Here is an 18105-nt window from a genome sequence, read left to right on the forward strand (position 1 = left end):
ATTGAATCTAACCATTGGGTTCTGTTTATGGAGCTAATCCTGATTAGGATGTGATCCGGGTCATTTCTTACTATCTCTATGCCTTGACCCCTCAGACCAAGGTGGCAGAAGTATCTCAGAAAACCACAGTTCTCAACAGCTTGTCTTGAAAGGAGGCAAGAAGGAGGAAGAAGGAGAGAAAGTGGGCTGATATCCAAGTATCTAGACTGTTTCCCAGACCATGAGCTTCTCTCCTGAGCTACCTTTCTACCAGGCCCACACTCGCCACAGTAATCCCACCCCACCCTTATCCCCTAAGAACTGGAAGTGAAACGAGGTTAATATACAAATGCGAGCCCGGCACTAGTGGCTCACGCCTATAATCCTAGCTCCTCAGGAGGCTGAGATCTCAGGATCATAGTTCAAAGCCAGGAAAGTCCAGTTAGCCACCAGAAAACCGGAAGTGAGACTGTGGCTCAATGTGATAGGGCATGAGCCTTGAGCAAAAGAGCTTTGGGACAGTACCCAGGCCCTGAGTTCAAGTCCTACAACCAACGAAGAAAAGTGAGATAGAACAGCATCTGTCTTCAAAACAAAACAAAAAGCCAAGAAAACATTTATTGGGCTCAAGTAGGACTAGGAGGATAGAGGAGACGCCATGCTGAATCTTTCACCTTCAGCCCATCAAGGGTGTGAGATTCTTCAACTTAGGAACACTGTACATGGGACACACTCTTCTCCACAGTGCTCCCCTCGTGCGTGACATGGCACGTGTACTTGCTCCCAGATTTCCACTTGTCAGGTGTCAGAGTCAGGTAGCTAGTGGCCATGTACTTGTTGTTGCTTTGCTTGGAGGGCTGGGTGATCTCCACACCCTCAGTGACCAGGATGTCATCTGCTTTCCAGGTCACCATCACTGTGTGTGGGTAGAAGTCATTCATCAGACAGGTTAAGGTAGCTTTGTTGGCCTGTAGCTCCTCAGAGGATGGTGGGAACAGCGTGACCAAGGGGAAAGCTTTGGGCTGACCTGTATGGAAAAGGAGAGGCTGAGAGGTGTCATAAGAGAGCCAGGAGTCAAGCCCCAGTGGCTCATGCCTGAAATCTTAGCTCCTCAGGTGGCTGAGATAGGAGGATCACAGTTCAAAGCCAGCCTGGGCAGGAAAGTCTGTGTGGACCATCAGAATACTAAAAGTGACACTGTGGCTCAAAGTGGTAGAGCATTAGGCTTTGAGCAAACGAGCTCAGGGACAGCACTCATGCCCTGAGTTCAAGTCCCATGACTGAGAGAAAGAGAGAGTGACCACATGCCACACATGCCAGCGCCAGGAGGTGGGAGAGCAGCCTCCATCTAAACTTATTGTGAACATTCATTGTAGCCACCTTATCCATTCAAAGACCCTTTTTCCCTCATCTTTTCCCATCATCCTAGGCAGTTCTAGACCTCCCTCAGCTCACCCCAGAGACCCACCCTAGTCTCTTCCCTTGAAGCCTCAGTTTCCCCAATGGCACTAAGGCTCTAAATGCTGCTTCCTCCCTGATCTCTAGAGTGTGAGTTTAGAATCTGACCCTGACCTTCTGAGCACAAATTTAGGTCTCACCTAAATTCATTCTTCCTGTGTTCAGAGCCTTCTCTGCCAAGTGGGGGTTTCTATTCTGCCTGGCAGGAAGATCCTGGTATGGGAATACCTTGCATCTGTGTCCGTGGCACCCCATCTTCTTAGCTCTCCTGGAGTCATGGGTTTTACTCAGACAAGAAGGGACTCCTCCAAGGTTCTTCTGTTTCCCGCTCCCCAGCCTGACCACAGGACTCTGCCTTGGCTATGTTCTTGGAGCTACAGAGAAAGGCAGCCCTCTGCTAACCTCAGTGGATCCCAATTATTGCTGAATTCTTTCTCAGGGGGCTGTGGGGCTTGAACTCAGGCCCTGAGCACTGTCCCAGAGCTCTTTTGCTCAAGGCTGGCTAGCATCGACCACTTCGGGCCACTTCCAGTTTTCTGGTGCTTAATTGGAGGTTGGAGTCTCACGGACTTTTCTGCCCAGGCTAGCTTTGAAGCAATTCTCAAATCTCATGAGAAGCTAGGATTACAGGCACGAAGCCACCAGGGCCTGGCGATTACTGATTTCTGATTTTACTTGGCAGCCTCTGAACACCACCCCTATTTCCGTCCTCATTCCTCCATTCCTAAATCTAATGTGCCCTAGGAGGAAGTGGGGAACTAACGAGCAGATAAATGAGCCACAGAGCCCTTCGTTCAGAGACAAAAGAGCAGCTGTCCTCAGAAGGCCAAACTCCAATCGCTGCCCAGTGTGTGTCGTCTGTATCCCTGTGTCCTCAGGGCCCAGGAGATTATATCAGAGAATGAGCCAGATCCTTTGCTGTGCCTCTGCTGGTCTCCACTTGGGATGAATCTGTGAGTCACCTGGGGTGGAAATCACAGCCTCAGCAATATCTTTGTGCCTCCTCTATGGCAGCCTGGATGGTCATCTGGCCCCTCATTCCAGATTCCGAGGCTAATGGACTATCTCAGTCTTACTCAGATTGGGATCAGCTCCTGGTCCCAATCTGCCTCATAAGGGAAGAAGCCTTGATCCTTGGCCAACCTTCATCCTAGGCTCCTGGGACCAGGCCAGGTGCAAGCCCAGGAATCTACAGGTAGATCTTCTTGCTGTTGAGGACATTCCTGTCTATTACCAAAGACCACCCACCTCCCTCAGACACCCCAAAATAGAAAAGTAAAGGGACAATCCTCAAGGTTGACAGAGGGGAAGAAGCCCACCCCCCCACAAAAAAAAAAAACAGGCCAAGCACTAGTGACTCATGCCCCGTGACTGACAAAAAATAAAAGAGAGAAAAACAGATAACAAGTGGAAGGGACAAGCTGGGAAAGGTTATGAGAGGCACTTACCTAGGACAGTAAGCTGGGTTCCACTGCCAAAAACATGCTCCAGTGACTGAGGCTCGGACCAAAATCCATGGGTCCAGCATCGAGAGCCAGCCCCTGGAGGGCCTGGATGGAACGGGAACCTGCAGAGCATAGGCACAGAGCTGTGATGGGTTCAATGTCCTGGGTGGATGGTAGTGGGTGGAGAGCCTCCCAGTGATCTGTCCCCTGGTAGCAGGCAAGCCCCACCATTATGCCCCTCCCTCCCCACTTGTGCCATTTCTGATGGCAACGTTAGGAACAGTGGATGCTCAAAAAATCTCTTGAGTGTCTTCTCAGGTTCAGGGAGCATCAGAGAGTCCTGAGCTGGCTCGTGCTAGAGCTTCTGTGTGTCCTCCTCAAAAAGTCCCACGGTCCCGACAGACCAGTTTCTTCCACAGCCCCAGGAACCACTGGGTCATTTCAGACTTAAGGTGTTCCTCTATGGAGAATCCTCTGCGTTTGTTTCCGTGCACGGAGATGGGACTCAGTCCCGTGGCACCCAGGAGACCTTCTCTAATCTTTTGGACTACTATTCATCATTCTATCGATCCACCATGCATCTGTCTCGCCATCTGTTTGTCCATCTACCCATATCAGCACCATTTCTTCATCCAGCTATTCGTCCATCCACCCATCCATCATTTCATTTGTCTACCCATCTGTGTCCATTTGCCCATCCTCTGTCCATCTGCCACTCATCTTTTCATCGGCCCATTCATCCACCTGTCCATCCATACATTCATGTGTGTACACCAGGCATTCTTTCTCATGCTTAGGACATTTCAGGATTCCTTTGGCTCTTGATCTCTCCCCCACACCTCTTAGATCAGGGACCACAAAACCCTCATCATGGTCAACCCAAGCTCTTTCCTCAGTTCTTGTTGCCCGAAGTCTCTGCACTTGATGTAATATTAAACCCACCATTTTCCCAATGGTTCTCTTCTCCAGTTATCTCAGAACACTCAGTCCTCTTCTCTTTGGCCCATGCCTGGCTACTGGCCCCCAGACCAGCCCTGGGTCCTCCTTCCTTATCACCTCCACACACCATTCAGTCCCATGACTTGACCATATGGGAGGCGCCAATCTATCCCCACTGAAAAGCCTCTCCTCAACTCTATCTAAATTGCCTATCAACCTTCAACAGCTGGATGCCCAATAGGAAATCTGAATTATCATATCCAGATAAGCTTTACGCCCTTGCCTTCAATTCATCTCTGTCTTCATCACGACAGCGGCTGTGAGTTTTCTTGCTCACTTCCAAGCTGAAAGCATGAAGTCATTGTACACTTCAGTGATTGCCCTTCTGTCATTGCAGTCTCCACCTAAATAACCATTGGCGTGGATCAAGATGCATTGGTTTGTTGGCTTGAACTCCTTTGTACAACTATTTAAAGGTTTTGTTTGTTTGTTTGTTTGTTTTTGTCACTTGTGGGGCTTGAACTCTGGGTCTGGGCACTATTCCTGAGCTCTTCAGCTCAAGGCTAAGGCTCTACCACTTTGAACCACAGCGCCACTTCTGGTTTTCTAGTGGTTAATAAAAGATGAGTCTCACAGATTTTCAGGCCCAGGCTGGCTTTGAACCATGATCCTCACATCTCAGCCTCCTGAGTAGCAAGGATTACAAGGATTAGCCACCAGTGCCCAGCTATTTAAAGATAATTTTTAAGAAGAAAAAAAAGAACATATAAAGCAAATTCTACCCCTAAGTCCTTATCCAATTTCAACAAAAACTGACATTCAAACAAGTCTGTATGAAAATGTTTATAAGAGCCTTATTCATCTTTACCCCAAACTAGAATCAACTCAAGTAATCTCTCAGCTGAGGAATGGCCAATTGAATGATGAAACTCATAAATGAAATCAGTTCTCAGGAATGGTTCAAAACTAGCCTTGCCAGAAAAGTTTCCATGAGGCTCTAATTCCAATTAGTCACTTAAAAAAACAGAAGTGGAGGGCCAGGAGTTTGGCCTAGTGGTAGAATGCTTGCCTAGCATGCACAAAGACCCAGGTTCAATTCCTTGGTACCATATATGTAGAAAAAAGCCAGAAGTGGTGATGAGGCTCAAGTGGTAGAGCTCTAGCCTTGAGAAAGTCCAAGGACAGTGCTCAGGCCCTGAGCTCAAGCCCAGGACTGGCAAAAAAAAAAAAAAACCCACAGAAGTGGAGCTGTGACTCAAAGTGGTAGAATGCTAACCTTGAGCAAAAAAGCTCAGGGGCAGAACTCTAGCCCTGAGTTCAAGTCCCACAGCCGACAAAAATAAGTGTTTAAAAAGCTAATCTTCAGAGGCCACACACCATGTAGAATATAGAGTATGGATGCAGGTCAATGGGGAGCACGCACTCAGCAGGTGCAAGGCCCCAGGTTCAATCCTCAGCACCACAAACACACACCACACATCCCAAAACAGAAATAAAGTCCAAATGACCAGTTGCCAAGAAGTAAGGACGGTTTGGAGGAGAGAGATGGAAGTGAGGGTAGCTCTCAAAGAGCAACACAAGTGAAGATTGTGGTGACAGAAAGGTTCTGTCCTTTCACGTTAGCCATGTTGGTGTCCTACTTGTGATATGTTGCTGTAGCTTTAAGAAACTGAGTAAAGAGCACATGGGATGCGTCTGTATTATTTATTATAATTTAAGGTGATGCTATAATTACATCAAAATAGAAGGTTCTAATTAAAAACAAAAACCTCGGGCTGGGAGTTTGGCCTAGTGGTAGAGTGCTTGCCCAGCATGCACGAAGACCCGGGTTCGATTCCTTGGTACCATATACTTAGAAAAAGCCAGAAGTGGTGCTGAGGCTCAAGTGGTAGAGTTCTAGCCTTGAGAAAGTCCAAGGACAGTGCTCAGGCCCTGAGCTCAAGCCCAGGACTGGCAAAAAAAACACAAAACAAAACAAAACAAAAAACACCTCACTGACATGGTATTTTTCAGGGCTTTGTCTTTGGACTTTATACCACATACAGAGAGGAGAAAACTACACGCACACCATCACTAAAGCAGCTAGCCTGGACAATAACTAGCTATCTCTTCCAGGGCCTACACTTCTGTACTACCCAGGAGCTAATAGGAGGTTTGTGCATCATTAGTTGTTTTGTTTTGTTTTTGCCAGTCCTGGGGCTTGAACTCAGGGCCTAGTCACTGTCCTTGGACACTTTTTGCTCAAGACCAGCACTTTTCCACTCAAGCCACAGCACCAGTTCCAGCTTTTACTGTATATGAGGTACCAAGGAATCGAACTCAGAGCTTTGTGCATGCTAGGCAAGCACTCTAACATTAGGCCATATTCCCGGCCATCACTAGCTTTAAGTTAGCTTTTTAGCTAATTTACAGGGAGCCAGAAAACTTGGGGATCAAGATATGTAATATTGGAATACAACAGACTTACACCTGTAATCCTAACTATTCAGGAGACTGAGATCTGAGAGTCACAGTTCAAAGTCAGCTTGAGGAGGAAAGTCATGAGACTCTTATCTGCAATTAACCATCAGAAAACTGGAAGTGGTGCTGTAGCTCAAAGTGGCCTTGAGTAAAAAAGCTCAGGGACAGGGCCCAGGCCCAGAGTCCAAGCCTCATAACTGATAAGAATTAGAAGAATAAGAATAAGAATAAGGAGGAAGGGCCGGGAGTTTGGCCTAGTGGTTAAAGTGCTTGCCTAGCATGCATGAAGACCCGGGTTCGATTCCTCGGTACCACATACATAGAAAAAAGCCGGAAGTGGTGCTGAGGCTCAAGTGGTAGAGCTCTAGCCTTGAGAAAGTCCAAGGACAGTGCTCAGGCCCTGTGCTCAAGCCCAGGACTAGCAAAAAAAAAAAAAAGAATAAGGAGGAAGAGGAGAAGGAGGAGGGAGGAGGAGGAAAGGGGGGAGGAGGGGCCCTGGTGGCTCACATCTGTAATCTTAGTTATCGGGGCCTGAGATCTGAGGATTGTGGTTCAAAGTCAGCCTGGATTCAAATGGTGCTGTGGCTCAAGTGGTAGAGTGCTATCCTTAAACTGAAGAGCTCAAGGATACCACTCAGGTCCAGAGTTCAAGCCTCACAACTAACCTAAAAAACATAATATAATTATAATAATAATAACCACAACAACAACAACCTAGCACAGTGGCTCATGCCTGTAATCCTAGCTACTCAGGAGGCTGAGATCTGAGGATGATGGTTCAAAGCCAGCCCAGGCACTAAAGTCTGTGAAGCTCTTATCTCCAGTTAACCACTAGAAAACTGAAAGCGGCACTATGGCTCAAGGAGTAGCGTGGTAGCCTTGAGCTGAAGAGCTCAGGGACAGCGCCCAGGCCCAAAGTTCAAGCCCCATGACCCACAAATAAATAAATAAATAATAGTACATCTGGGGATGAATGGCTCACATCTATAATCCTAGCTACTCAGCAGGCTGAACTACAGAGCACTGAGGTACAAAGCCAGTCTGAGTAGAAAAGCCCACAAGATTCCAACTCCAATTAATCAACAAAAATATAGACATGGCTCAAATGGTAGAGCACCAGCCATGAGTAAGAAAGCCAAGAGAGAGCATGAGGCCCTGAGGTCATGTTCCAATATCAACACTAATATTAATAACAATAATGATCATTGAAATAGAAGCACTTTAAGCCAGCAGTTTCTTAGGCTTTTCCCCTCAAGCTGCTCTTTCTTACCTCTCACCATCATTACTACCTTTCCCCGCAGTCACTCATTTCTGCCTTTAGCCCAGGGATCCTGGAAATCTTCCCACAAGCCAGTCCTTTACCTGCCCAACAGGCTCCACAGACTGGGCCAGCTGCTTCTTGCTGGGGCGTTGAGATCAGGAGCTCTGTTCTGGGCTGCTGCCCTGGGGAATAGCAGACCCTGCGTGCTCAGGGCCAGACCCAGAAGCAACAGACCCAGAACAGTCCCCCACTGTCTAGAAGCAGGGCCTGGGCTCCGAGGAATAGGACCTGTCCCAGATTTCATCTTCCCTCAAGATCAAAGGTTCCTTGAGCCTCACTTGCGATATGGGCTTCCTCAGTCTTAGGGCTGGCAGCAGCTTTTCCAATGCAAATGAGTCTGTGGGGGGCATGTTTGATCCCTGCCCCCTGCCCTGCCCCTTCTAGAGATCTCTCCCAGGGGGACGTTGGCTAACTGCCCTGCTGTGGTCAGATCTGAGGTCAACTGTCTGATTCAACAGCTGCCTGCCTGGTCCCTACCCCCTGGGATTGTGTGGGGGCCATGCCTGACTCACTCTGAGGCCCTGGTTCCTCAACGATCCCTTGGGTCTATGAAGCATGTCTTTGGGTCCTGGAACAGGAGTCTCTGAGGGATTGGGTTGGAGGAAGGATTCAAGGAAGAGAGGGAGGAACTTTAGCAGAAAACAAAGGTTCCAGTCCAGAAATCATGATAAAATGATAAACGCGGTGTTTACTGCACTACATTCAGCATCTATCTCACTGATCCCAGATCCCATACACACATCCACATCTCATAAAGTGACAAATGACAAACATCATCTGCGTGTGGTGGCATTCAAGAAGCTAAGGTAGCAAACTTCTGTGTTTCAGGCCAGACTGAGCTACGTTACAAGAGCTTATCGCAAACACAAAAGCAGGATTACAGGTGGCTCACACCTGTAATTCTAGCTATTCAGGAGGCTGAGACCTCAGAATCACAGTTCAAAGGCAGCCCAGGCGAAAAAGAAAGTCTGTGAGACTCCTTATTTCCAATTAACTACCAGAAAACTGCAAGCAGCACTGTGATGCAAAGTGTTAAAGCACTAGCCTTGAACACCCAGACCCTGAGTTCAATCCCCACGATCAACCAAAATAATAATAATATAAAAATTATTCATAGTATACAATATGACATTTTTCTGTGCTTTATGTAAGCATTGTGAAGTGATCTAATGAAACACTGTATTTTCTGCAAATCAAAACAACATTGAGATTCCACCTCACTCCAGTTAGAATGGCAAGAATGGCCAAAAGAGAATGCTACTACACTGTTGGTGGCAGTGTCAACTTGATCAACCACTCTGGAAAGCAGAGTGGAGGCTCCTCAAAGCACAGAGCCCCCCTATGACCCAGCAATCCTACTCCTGGGAATTTACCCAAATGACCTCAAACAAGGCCACACTAAAGTTACCAGCACCATTATTTCATTGCAGCCTTATTTACCATTGCTAAGATATGAAACCAACCCAGATACTCCTCAGTGGATGAATGGATCACAGAAAGGTGATATATATATATATATATATATATATATATATATATATATATGCCTCCATCAGAAAGAATGACAATGCAGCATTCATAAGGAAATGGAAAGACCTGGGAAAAATTATATTCAAATCAAAGAAATAAAGGTCACACCGTTTCCCTTATTTGTAATAACTAGAACATGTCTATGATATTCCTTTTTTTTGCCGGCTCTGGGCTTGAGCTCAGGACCTGATCCCTGTCCTTGGACTTACTCAGGGCTAGAGCTCTACCACTTGAGCCACAGAACTACTTCCAGCTTTTTTCTATGTACGTGGTACCAAGGAATCGAACCCGGGTCTTCATGCATGCTAGACAAGTACTCTACCACTAGGCCAAACTCCCAGCCCATCTATGATATTCTTAGGAGGGGTTCATAATAGCCCAATCACTAAGTTCACATGGAATGAAGCATATCAAAATGAACTCCAAGAATCAGAAACAAGAGGGCTCTTATTATGTCTTATATGCAGTTGTTTCTATTTTTTCTTTCTGTTTTAGTTTTCTGTACCCTTTGTCTTGTAGCTAAGGTTATCGGATCCATTGAAGGGAAAGGGGATCACAGAAATAACAGGACAAAGGATGAGCTAATGCAACAATGACACTCATAGACACTATGTTGGAAATAAACTTTACAATGTGGGGGTAGGGGAGTGGAAAGTGGTAAGTGGGAGAAAATGAGGGAGGGGGTAACAGTGTTTAAAAAGAAATGCACTCATTACCTTACTTAGTAACTGTAACCTCCCACCCCCACCACCCCCATCCATCACCTTTACAATAAAAGCAAAACAAATATTGCGCTTTCCATCTCACGTATTTCTTTTCTGGAGTGAGAATACTGAAGGTCTATTGTTTTAGCAGGTTTCAAGTGGGCATGATCATCTCCCACAGACTCCACACCACACCACAGAGCTCTAGCACTCTTCCCAGCTCTTACCCAGAGGCCAGCTATTGTCTCCCCCGTGTTATGTAGAATCACAGGCTATCCCAGACATCCCTTTGTCTGTCTAACCACGACTACAAGATACTGAAATGAAACAGACTTCCTGTTATCCCAGAAAGAGCTCACAGAGGCCATGATGAGCTCAGCCCCACAGCCTTATGTAGCTCTGCTAGAATTCCTGTATGCAACACTGACTGAAGAGCTGAGGACCTGCAGTGATCAAGGCAGATCACCAGTGAGACCAGACTCCTAATTTACCAGCTCTGTCTGCTTCTATCTACCCTGTTGATACCTGTTACCTGTGCTAAAGAAAACCATCCTCGCCAGGTGAGGTGGCTCACACCTGTAATCCTAGCTACTCAGAAGGCTTACATCTGAGGATCAGGGTTCAAAGCTAGCCCAGGCACCAAAGTCCATGAGCCTTTTATCTCCAATTAACCACTAGAAAACCAGAAGTGGTGCTGTGGCTCAAGGGGTAGGGCCGTAGCCTTGAGCTGAAGAGCTCAGGGACAGCACCCAGGCAGGAGTTCAAGCCCCACAATCGTCAAAAAAAACAAAAAACAAAAAAACGGGACTCAGATGTTCAGCAGAGAGCTCAAAAAAAGATCATGGCAGGGCAGGGCATCAAGGACTCATCTCTATAATCCTAGCTACTCAGGAGGCTGAGAGCTGAGAATCAGAGTTCATACCAACCCGGGCAAGAAAGTCTGAAACTCTTATCTCCAATTAACCACCAGAAAACCAGAAATGGAACTGTGGCTCAAAGACTGTGCCTTGATCAAAAAAGCTCAGGGACAGTACTTATTAGGTCAAGGACAGTATTCCTTTATACCAAGGAGTAATGTTTAAATCCTTTCCAACAGTTATACACTGCGTACTGGTCAGTACAATAATAAAAAAAAAGATACAAATATTGTGACTGTAGATAGCTGGTAATCTAAGGAAGATAAATGAAAAGTCACAAATATACCTTTCAAATTTGTGAAAAGGGCTAGGTGCCAGTAGCTCACACCCGTAATCCTAGCTACTCAGGAGGCTGAGATTTGAGGATGGCAGTTCAAAGCCAGCCTGAGCTAGAAAATCCATGCAATTCTTATCTTCAGTGAATCAACAAATAATGGGAATGAGAGCTGTGGCTTAAGTGGTAGAGTGCCCATGTTGAGCAGAAAAGCTAAGAAGCAATGTCCAGACCCCAAGTTCAAGTCCCAGTACTGGCATAGGAAAAACAATTAGTAACAAATTCTTATAAGGGCTATGAAAGAAAAACCAAAATGGAAAATAGCAAGGCATATGTGTTACACATTAAGTGACTGGAAAAAGCCTCTCTGGGGAAATAACATTTCAACTAAGACCCAAAAATAAGTTAGAAGGAGGTTATAAAAATGACTCTACCTGCCCTTTAAAATACAGAAGAACTTAATAAAGTTCCAAACAGAATTTGATAGGTAAGCTAAAGGAAGCCTTTCCAGGTTCTGGCCTGTAACCCTGGCTGCTCAGGAGGCTGAGGTACAGAAGGTCATAGCCAGTCTGGGCAGAAAAGTCAGAGAAACTCCATCTCTAAATTAACCAGCAAAAGGCAATGGTAGAGGCATGATTCAAGTGGCAGGATACATGCTGAGCAAGAAAATGGAGTGTGTGGGCCCGGAGTTTGGTGTAGTGGAAGAGTGCTTGCCTAGCATGCATGAAGACCTGGGTTGGATTCCTCAGTATCACATACATAGAAAAAGCCAGAAATTGTGGTGTGGCTCAAATGGCAGAGTGCTAGGCTTGAGGAAAAAGCCCAAGGACAGTAATCAGGCCCTGAGTTCAAGCCCCAGGACTGGCAAAAAAAAAAAAAAAGAAAGAAAAGAAAGAAATGTAGTGAGTACAAATTAGAGGTCAACCCCCATACACACACATAAAAAAAGATTGAGACCAGAGGCCAAATTCACAATTTTTTAGTTTATGAGCCCCAAGTACCTAATGAAGCTAGATTCAGGCATTTCTAATTTGTTTTTGCAACTGCTGTTTCTTTCCCAATTCATCCTCACTCATCTTCCTTGCAATCCTAGATTAGACAATATCTTCTATGAAGTAGCCTAATTCGAAACATCTTCCAGTCATCATGCTTTATTTAAAAGCATATAGTTTTTTTTTCCTTTGTATTTAATTTTTTTTTGCCAGTCCTGGGCTTGAGCTCAGGGCTTGAGCACTGTCCTTGGACTTTCTCAAGGCTAGAGCTCTACCACTTGAGCCTCAGCACCACTTCTGGCTTTTTGCTATGTATGTGGGGTACCGAGGAATCGAACCCGGGTCTTCATGCATGCTAGGCAAGCACTTTAACCACTAGGCCAAACTCCCGGCCCCTGTATTTAATTTTTTAAACCATTCATGAGCTTGAACTCAGGCCCTGGGCACTATCCTTGAGCTCTTTTTTATTTTTTTTTTGCCAGTCCGGGGCTTGAACTCAAGGCCTGAGCACTGTCCTTGGGCTTTTACAAGGCTAGAACTCTACCACTTGAGCCACAGCACCATTTCTGGCTTTTTCTATGTATGTGGTACCAAGGAATCAAACTGGGGTCTTCGTGCATGCTAGGCAAGCAGTCTAGCATCCTAGCCCACATAACACCTTTTTATATTGAATTCTCCCAGAAATGATTGTATAATTCCAATGATAAAAATACATCATCAGGGGGCCGGGAGTTTGGCCTAGTGGTTAAAGTGCTTGCCTAGCAGCACGAAGACCCGGGTTTGATTCCTCAGTACCACATACATAGGAAAAAGCTGGAAGTGGTGCTGAGGCTCAAGTGGTAGAGCTCTAGCCTTGAGAAAGTCCAAGGACAGTGCTCAGGCCCTGAGCCCAAGCCCAGGACTGGCAAAAAAAAAAAAAAATACATCATCAGAAATCGTTTCATCTTCAAGGTGCCACTGTATCATGCCTGTAATCCTACTATTCAGGAAGCTGGGATCTGAGGATCAAGGTTTAAAGCCAGCTGGGACAAGAAAGTCTGGGAGTCTCTTAACTCCAATTAACTACCAAGAAACCAGAAATGGTGTTGTAGCTGAAAGTGGTAGAATGCTAGCCTTAAGCAAAAAAACTCAGGACACCGCCCACACCCAGAGTTCAGGCCCTATGACCAACAACTGCAATGACAACAATGAGTTTTGTTTGTTTGATTTTTTAAGAGAGAAATCATTTCACTTATTCATACTTTATTTCTTGTTGCCAGTCATGGGGTTTGAACTTAGGATCTGAGCACTGTCCTTGGTTTTTCTCAAGGCTAGAGTTCTTCCACTTGAGCCACAACACCACTTCCAGCTTTTTCTTTGTATGTGGGACCAAGGAATTGACCCCAGGTCTTCATGCATGCTAGACAAGCACTCTATCACTAGGCCAAACTCCTGGCCCCATACTTTATTTTTTAAAGAGGGATCTCACTCAAGCAATCCTCTCTTCAAGCCTTCCAGGTTACCTGGGGCTACAGGCATGTGCCACCCTATCTGGACTTCTTTTAAAATATAGTCACTGGAAAATTGGAAACTGCAAATATAGCTTACCTGAATGCAGGAAGATAGTACTTAGAGGAAGGGCAAGGTTGGGTCCAGAAAAAATAAGGATGCAATCAATAGAGGTTAAATCTGCAGTAAGTGAACAGATAGGAAGCCTGATTTAAAAAAAAAAAAAAAAAACGAGATGCAAGCTTGGTGCCAGTAACTTATTCCTGTAATCCTAGTTAGTCAGGAAGCTGAAGTCTAAGGATCACAGTTCAAAGGCCGCCCAGGAAGGAAAGTCTGTGAGACTCTTATCTCCAATTAACCAGCAAAAAGCCAAAAGTAGAGTTGTGGTTCAAGTAGTAAAGTGCCCAGCCTTGAACAAAAAAAAAAAGCTAAGGGACAATGCCCAGACTCTGAGCACACACACACACACACACACACACTCAAAATTACAATTAAAATTAGTTAGCTATTAACCCATTATCAGACTATGATACATAAGAACAAAACTAAATGTGAATTAAACAATAAAATTATTATAACACAAAAAAATTATGCTAGGAGGGGGGGAGGGGGGAGAGGAGCAATTGGTGTGTTTTGACCTCTGCTGGGCAAACGTCAGGAATTCTGTTCCACATCCCACAACGAAGAGTTATCAACCACCTATCATGTGACACATATTCCTAGAGGCCCAGTGAAGTTTTTTCTGTGCTGTCTATGGTAACTTAACCACACAGTTTCCTGGAGTTTTTACCTCTCTCTCTCTCCCTCTCTCTTCTTTTAATTTTATTTTATTGTTGGGGTAATGTACAGAGGGGTTAGAACTGCATTCATCAGGTACTGGGTACATTACTTCTTGAACATTGTTACCCCTTCCCATGTTTTTCTCTTACTTCTCTTGCCTCTCTTCTGTTCTACATGTGTCCTATGAGACAGTATAGTCAGACCAAACTCAGAAAAAAAGGAAGAAAAAAAAGTCATCACTGGTGGCTCACGCCTGTAATCCTAACTACTCAGGAGTCTGAGATCTGAGCATCTCAGTTCAAGGTCAGACCAAGCAGGAAATTCCTTTACACTCATCTCCAATTAACCATTCGAAAACCAGAAGTGGTATTGTTGCTCCAAGTGGTAAAGCATTAGCCTTAACTGAAAGAGCTCAAGTCCCAAGACAGACAAAAACAAAAACAAAAACATCTTCTCAAGATCCAAACAGCTTTAATTCCATAATCCAGGTTCCAACAGAGTTTACAACAATACTGTATGACAAAACGCTGAACGCCCATCTCCTCTACTCTGTGCAAATTCCACCCTCCTTCCTACATCAGTCTCTGAGTGACCCCCAGCTCTCCATGTAAGCTCTGCATTTCCTGGGCTGTCTGGGACCCTGAACCAGCATCCTCATCCTTTTCATCCCTTCTTTCTCTCTCTATGTCATTCTGTTTCTCGAAGCTGCGGGTTCCTATAGCACAATAATACATAGCCTCGTCCTCAGGCTCTAGCTCAGAGATGGTTAGATAAGCCCTGTTCTTAATCATGTCTTTGGATCCAGAGAATCGAGATGGAAGTTGAGGGCCTAGATACTTGTCTGTGGGTGAGAAATATCTCATCAAGAACCGTGGCGGGTGTCCTGGCCTCTGCTGGTACCAGAAGATGCTGTAAACACCGATGTTATGGTTGCTGTTCAGGGTGCAAGTGAGGCGGATGGTGGTTCCAAGAGGAGAAGAGGCAAATGGTGGCTGATGCAGTGTGAGCTGAGGATCTCCACCTAGAAAACCCCAAAGCAAGGTGCCTGAGATCCACAGGCAAAGCCAGAAAAGAAGCAGGAGATTGGGGGCCTCCCCACACACACCCTGCAAGCCAAAGTTGCCTCACTTACCTGTGCAGTGAGCCAATAATATGAGTAGAACAGGAGTCGGGGACATGGTGTGGGACCTGCAGAGCTCTTCCTCCCACAGCCACTGCTCCTGTGGCCCTGGAGAAAGGGCAGCATTCTCCTTCCTGCCCTGAGAGGAGGAACCAAGGCAGCCCTGGCTCCCGCTCACTGCACTTTTTCCACTTTCTTGGGTTTTGCAGCCTCAGTTGCAGGAACAGACTGGTGGCAGCTATATTTGGTGTGTGCATGTGTGTGTGTGTGTGTGTGTGTGTGTGTGTGTAACTTTGTCCAGGAAAGTTATTTGGGAGGAAGCACCTGCTGGAAGCATACTGGCCAAAGCCTAAGAGATTTGCTAGTATTCTTCAGGTCCCCAAGGGAAAGTAACCTCAACTTCTCCCTAAGGACTCTGAGCCCCACAGAAACTGAAATGCCCCACAAACTAGGAAGAGCACATGTCCTCCAAATAAAAAAGCAAATTAAATTAAATTTTAAAACCAAAAAGACCACCTGCTGTGTACAACAGAAAATTTGCCAAGGGGGGTTCTCGGGACTGTGGTATGTTTACTCCTCCAAGCACAGCAGTGCCTTCAAATAGTGTCTTTTCCTTCCTAGAGTAAACTGGAGCAATGGGGCTTCCCATTGCTGGTTCAAAGCCAGCTTGGGCAGGAAAGTCCATGAGACACTTATCTCTGATGAACCACCAGAAAACCAGAAGTGGTGCTGTGGCTCAAAGTGGTAGAATACTAGCCTTAACCAAAGAAAGCTCAGGGACAGGACCCAGGTCCTGAGTTCAAGTGCCATGACCAACAAGAAAAGGAGGAGGAGGAGGAGGAGGAGGAGGAGGAGGAGGAGGAGGAGGAGGAGGAGGAGGAGGAGGAAGAAAGTAATGGTGGCAAAGCTTTGTGTGTGTGTGTGTGTGTGTGTGTGTGTGTGTGTGTGTGTGTGTGTGTGTGTGTGTATCTGTATGTATCTGTATTAGAGCTTGAACTCAGGGCCTCCACTGGCTAGGTTAGGCTATGTTTGGCTATTCCCTGCTTCACAGAACACATTGATTGGCTAATTCACTGTCTCTTGCAATTTGGTTTAAATGTTGCATGGCTGAGAATGGCTTGAGGCCTTGTTTGATCACTGGTTTTCATATCTGTGCTCCATCTAGTGATCTTGGCTTGCTTTCCTAGTTCCAACTGGACCTGGGTATTTCTCTGTCTGTCATGTCACCATCAATGGGCCCTCCTCCCCAGTGTCTGTACAGGGCTCCTTGTGAAGGTCGGGCAGAGAAAAAAATGATGGCTAAAATCCCACTGTGAGGAGTGGAAAGTAATTGTCTAAAAAAAAAAACAAAATGTGTTGTTTACCTGACTTGTGTAACTGTGACCCCTCTGTACATCACTTTTATAATAACAGTTTAAAAAATAATAATTGACAAGCACAGGTGGAGAAGCTGCCAATTTTGATGGTGTTCTAATTCTGAGATAAAGAAATGGAGAGACTTGAAAGTGACTCTGTGGCTCAAAGTAGTAGAGCGCTAGCTGTGAGCTGAAGAGCTCAGGGAAAGTGCCCAGGCCCAAAGTTCAAGCCCCATGACCAACACACACACACACACACACACACACACACACACACACACACACAGAAATGAAGAGACTTGCTCTGCCAGTTGTCATCCTTCTAGCCTACTTTCCCAGTTCCTCTTTCATCTTACATGAATGTCCCCGTTTTGAACAACACAGTTAGTTGAGCTCCCTCTCGTTTATGAAGCAAGATGGTGGAAATTTTCCTCAAAGGAATAAACGAGCCCACGTTATTCACCCAAATTCTTCCCTCATTCACTTATTTCATAGGTATTTATTGACTTTCTGCCTTATTCCCAGTCTGGGGAATAAATCTGGAGAGAATGAAAACCTTCGAAATCCTTGCTTTCACAGAACTTGTGAAATAGATTGAGGATGTGAAGCAAGTCAGTAACCCAATATAACAGCTGATTTCATAGAATTGTCATAAAATTATAAAATATACAATATGAGGGCCAGGAGTTTGGCCTAGTGGTAGAGTGCTTGCCTAGCATGCACAAAGACCCAGGTTCGATTCCTCGGTACCACACACCTATAAAAAAGCCAGAAGTGGTGCTGAGGCTCAGTGGTAGAGCTCTAGCCTTGAGGAAGCCCAAGGACAGTGCTCAGGCTCTGAGCTCTTGAAAGCAGCCAGGCATCAAGAGAAGTCTTCCAGAGAGATATACGAAGTCTGGGAGATCGAGGATGAAGATGTGCCCAACTTTCACATGGGTCACATGACCCAAAAAAGAAGCAATGGGATCTGCGCGCTGGTGGTTCACACCTGTCATTCTCGCTACTCAAGAGGCTGAGATCTGAGGATCCTGGTTTGAAGCCAGCCCAGGCACGGTAGTCTGTGAAATTCTTATCTCCAGTGGAGTCAAAGAAAAAGCTGGAAGTGGCGCTGTGGCTCAAAGTGGTAGAGCACTAGCCTTGAGCGAAAAAGCTCAGAGACAGCACCTAGGCTGGGAGTTCAAGCCTCGTGGCCACCAAAAAAAAAAGAAGAAGAAGAAGAAGAAGTAATATGCATTGAGATAAAAGTATTGGATGATGGGGAGAACAGAGTAACTAAGTGGAATTGTTTACTGATTATTGCATCATAATAAGTTCTGACACCTAAATATATGTCTCCTCCTCGT

At 45.6% G+C, this 18105-nt stretch overlaps 1 protein-coding gene across 1 annotated transcript; it reads right to left on the reverse strand.

Moving 5' to 3' along the window:
* Positions 1-604: 604 nt before the first annotated feature.
* LOC150045255 (immunoglobulin lambda-1 light chain-like) lies at positions 605-15465 on the reverse strand. The gene is made up of 4 exons (XM_090320075.1): positions 15420-15465; positions 14864-15308; positions 2886-3004; positions 605-1006 (listed from the first exon to the last, which is right to left on the reverse strand). Exons 1-4 carry the CDS (start codon positions 15463-15465, stop codon positions 687-689), a joined length of 930 nt encoding a protein of 309 aa, XP_090176201.1. The 3' UTR covers positions 605-686.
* Positions 15466-18105: the final 2640 nt, after the last annotated feature.

This window comes from Megascapheus bottae, chromosome 28 (assembly GCF_031878675.1).
Source record: "Megascapheus bottae isolate mThoBot1 chromosome 28, mThoBot2.hap1, whole genome shotgun sequence".
In the NCBI taxonomy this organism is placed as follows: Eukaryota; Metazoa; Chordata; class Mammalia; order Rodentia; family Geomyidae; genus Megascapheus; species Megascapheus bottae.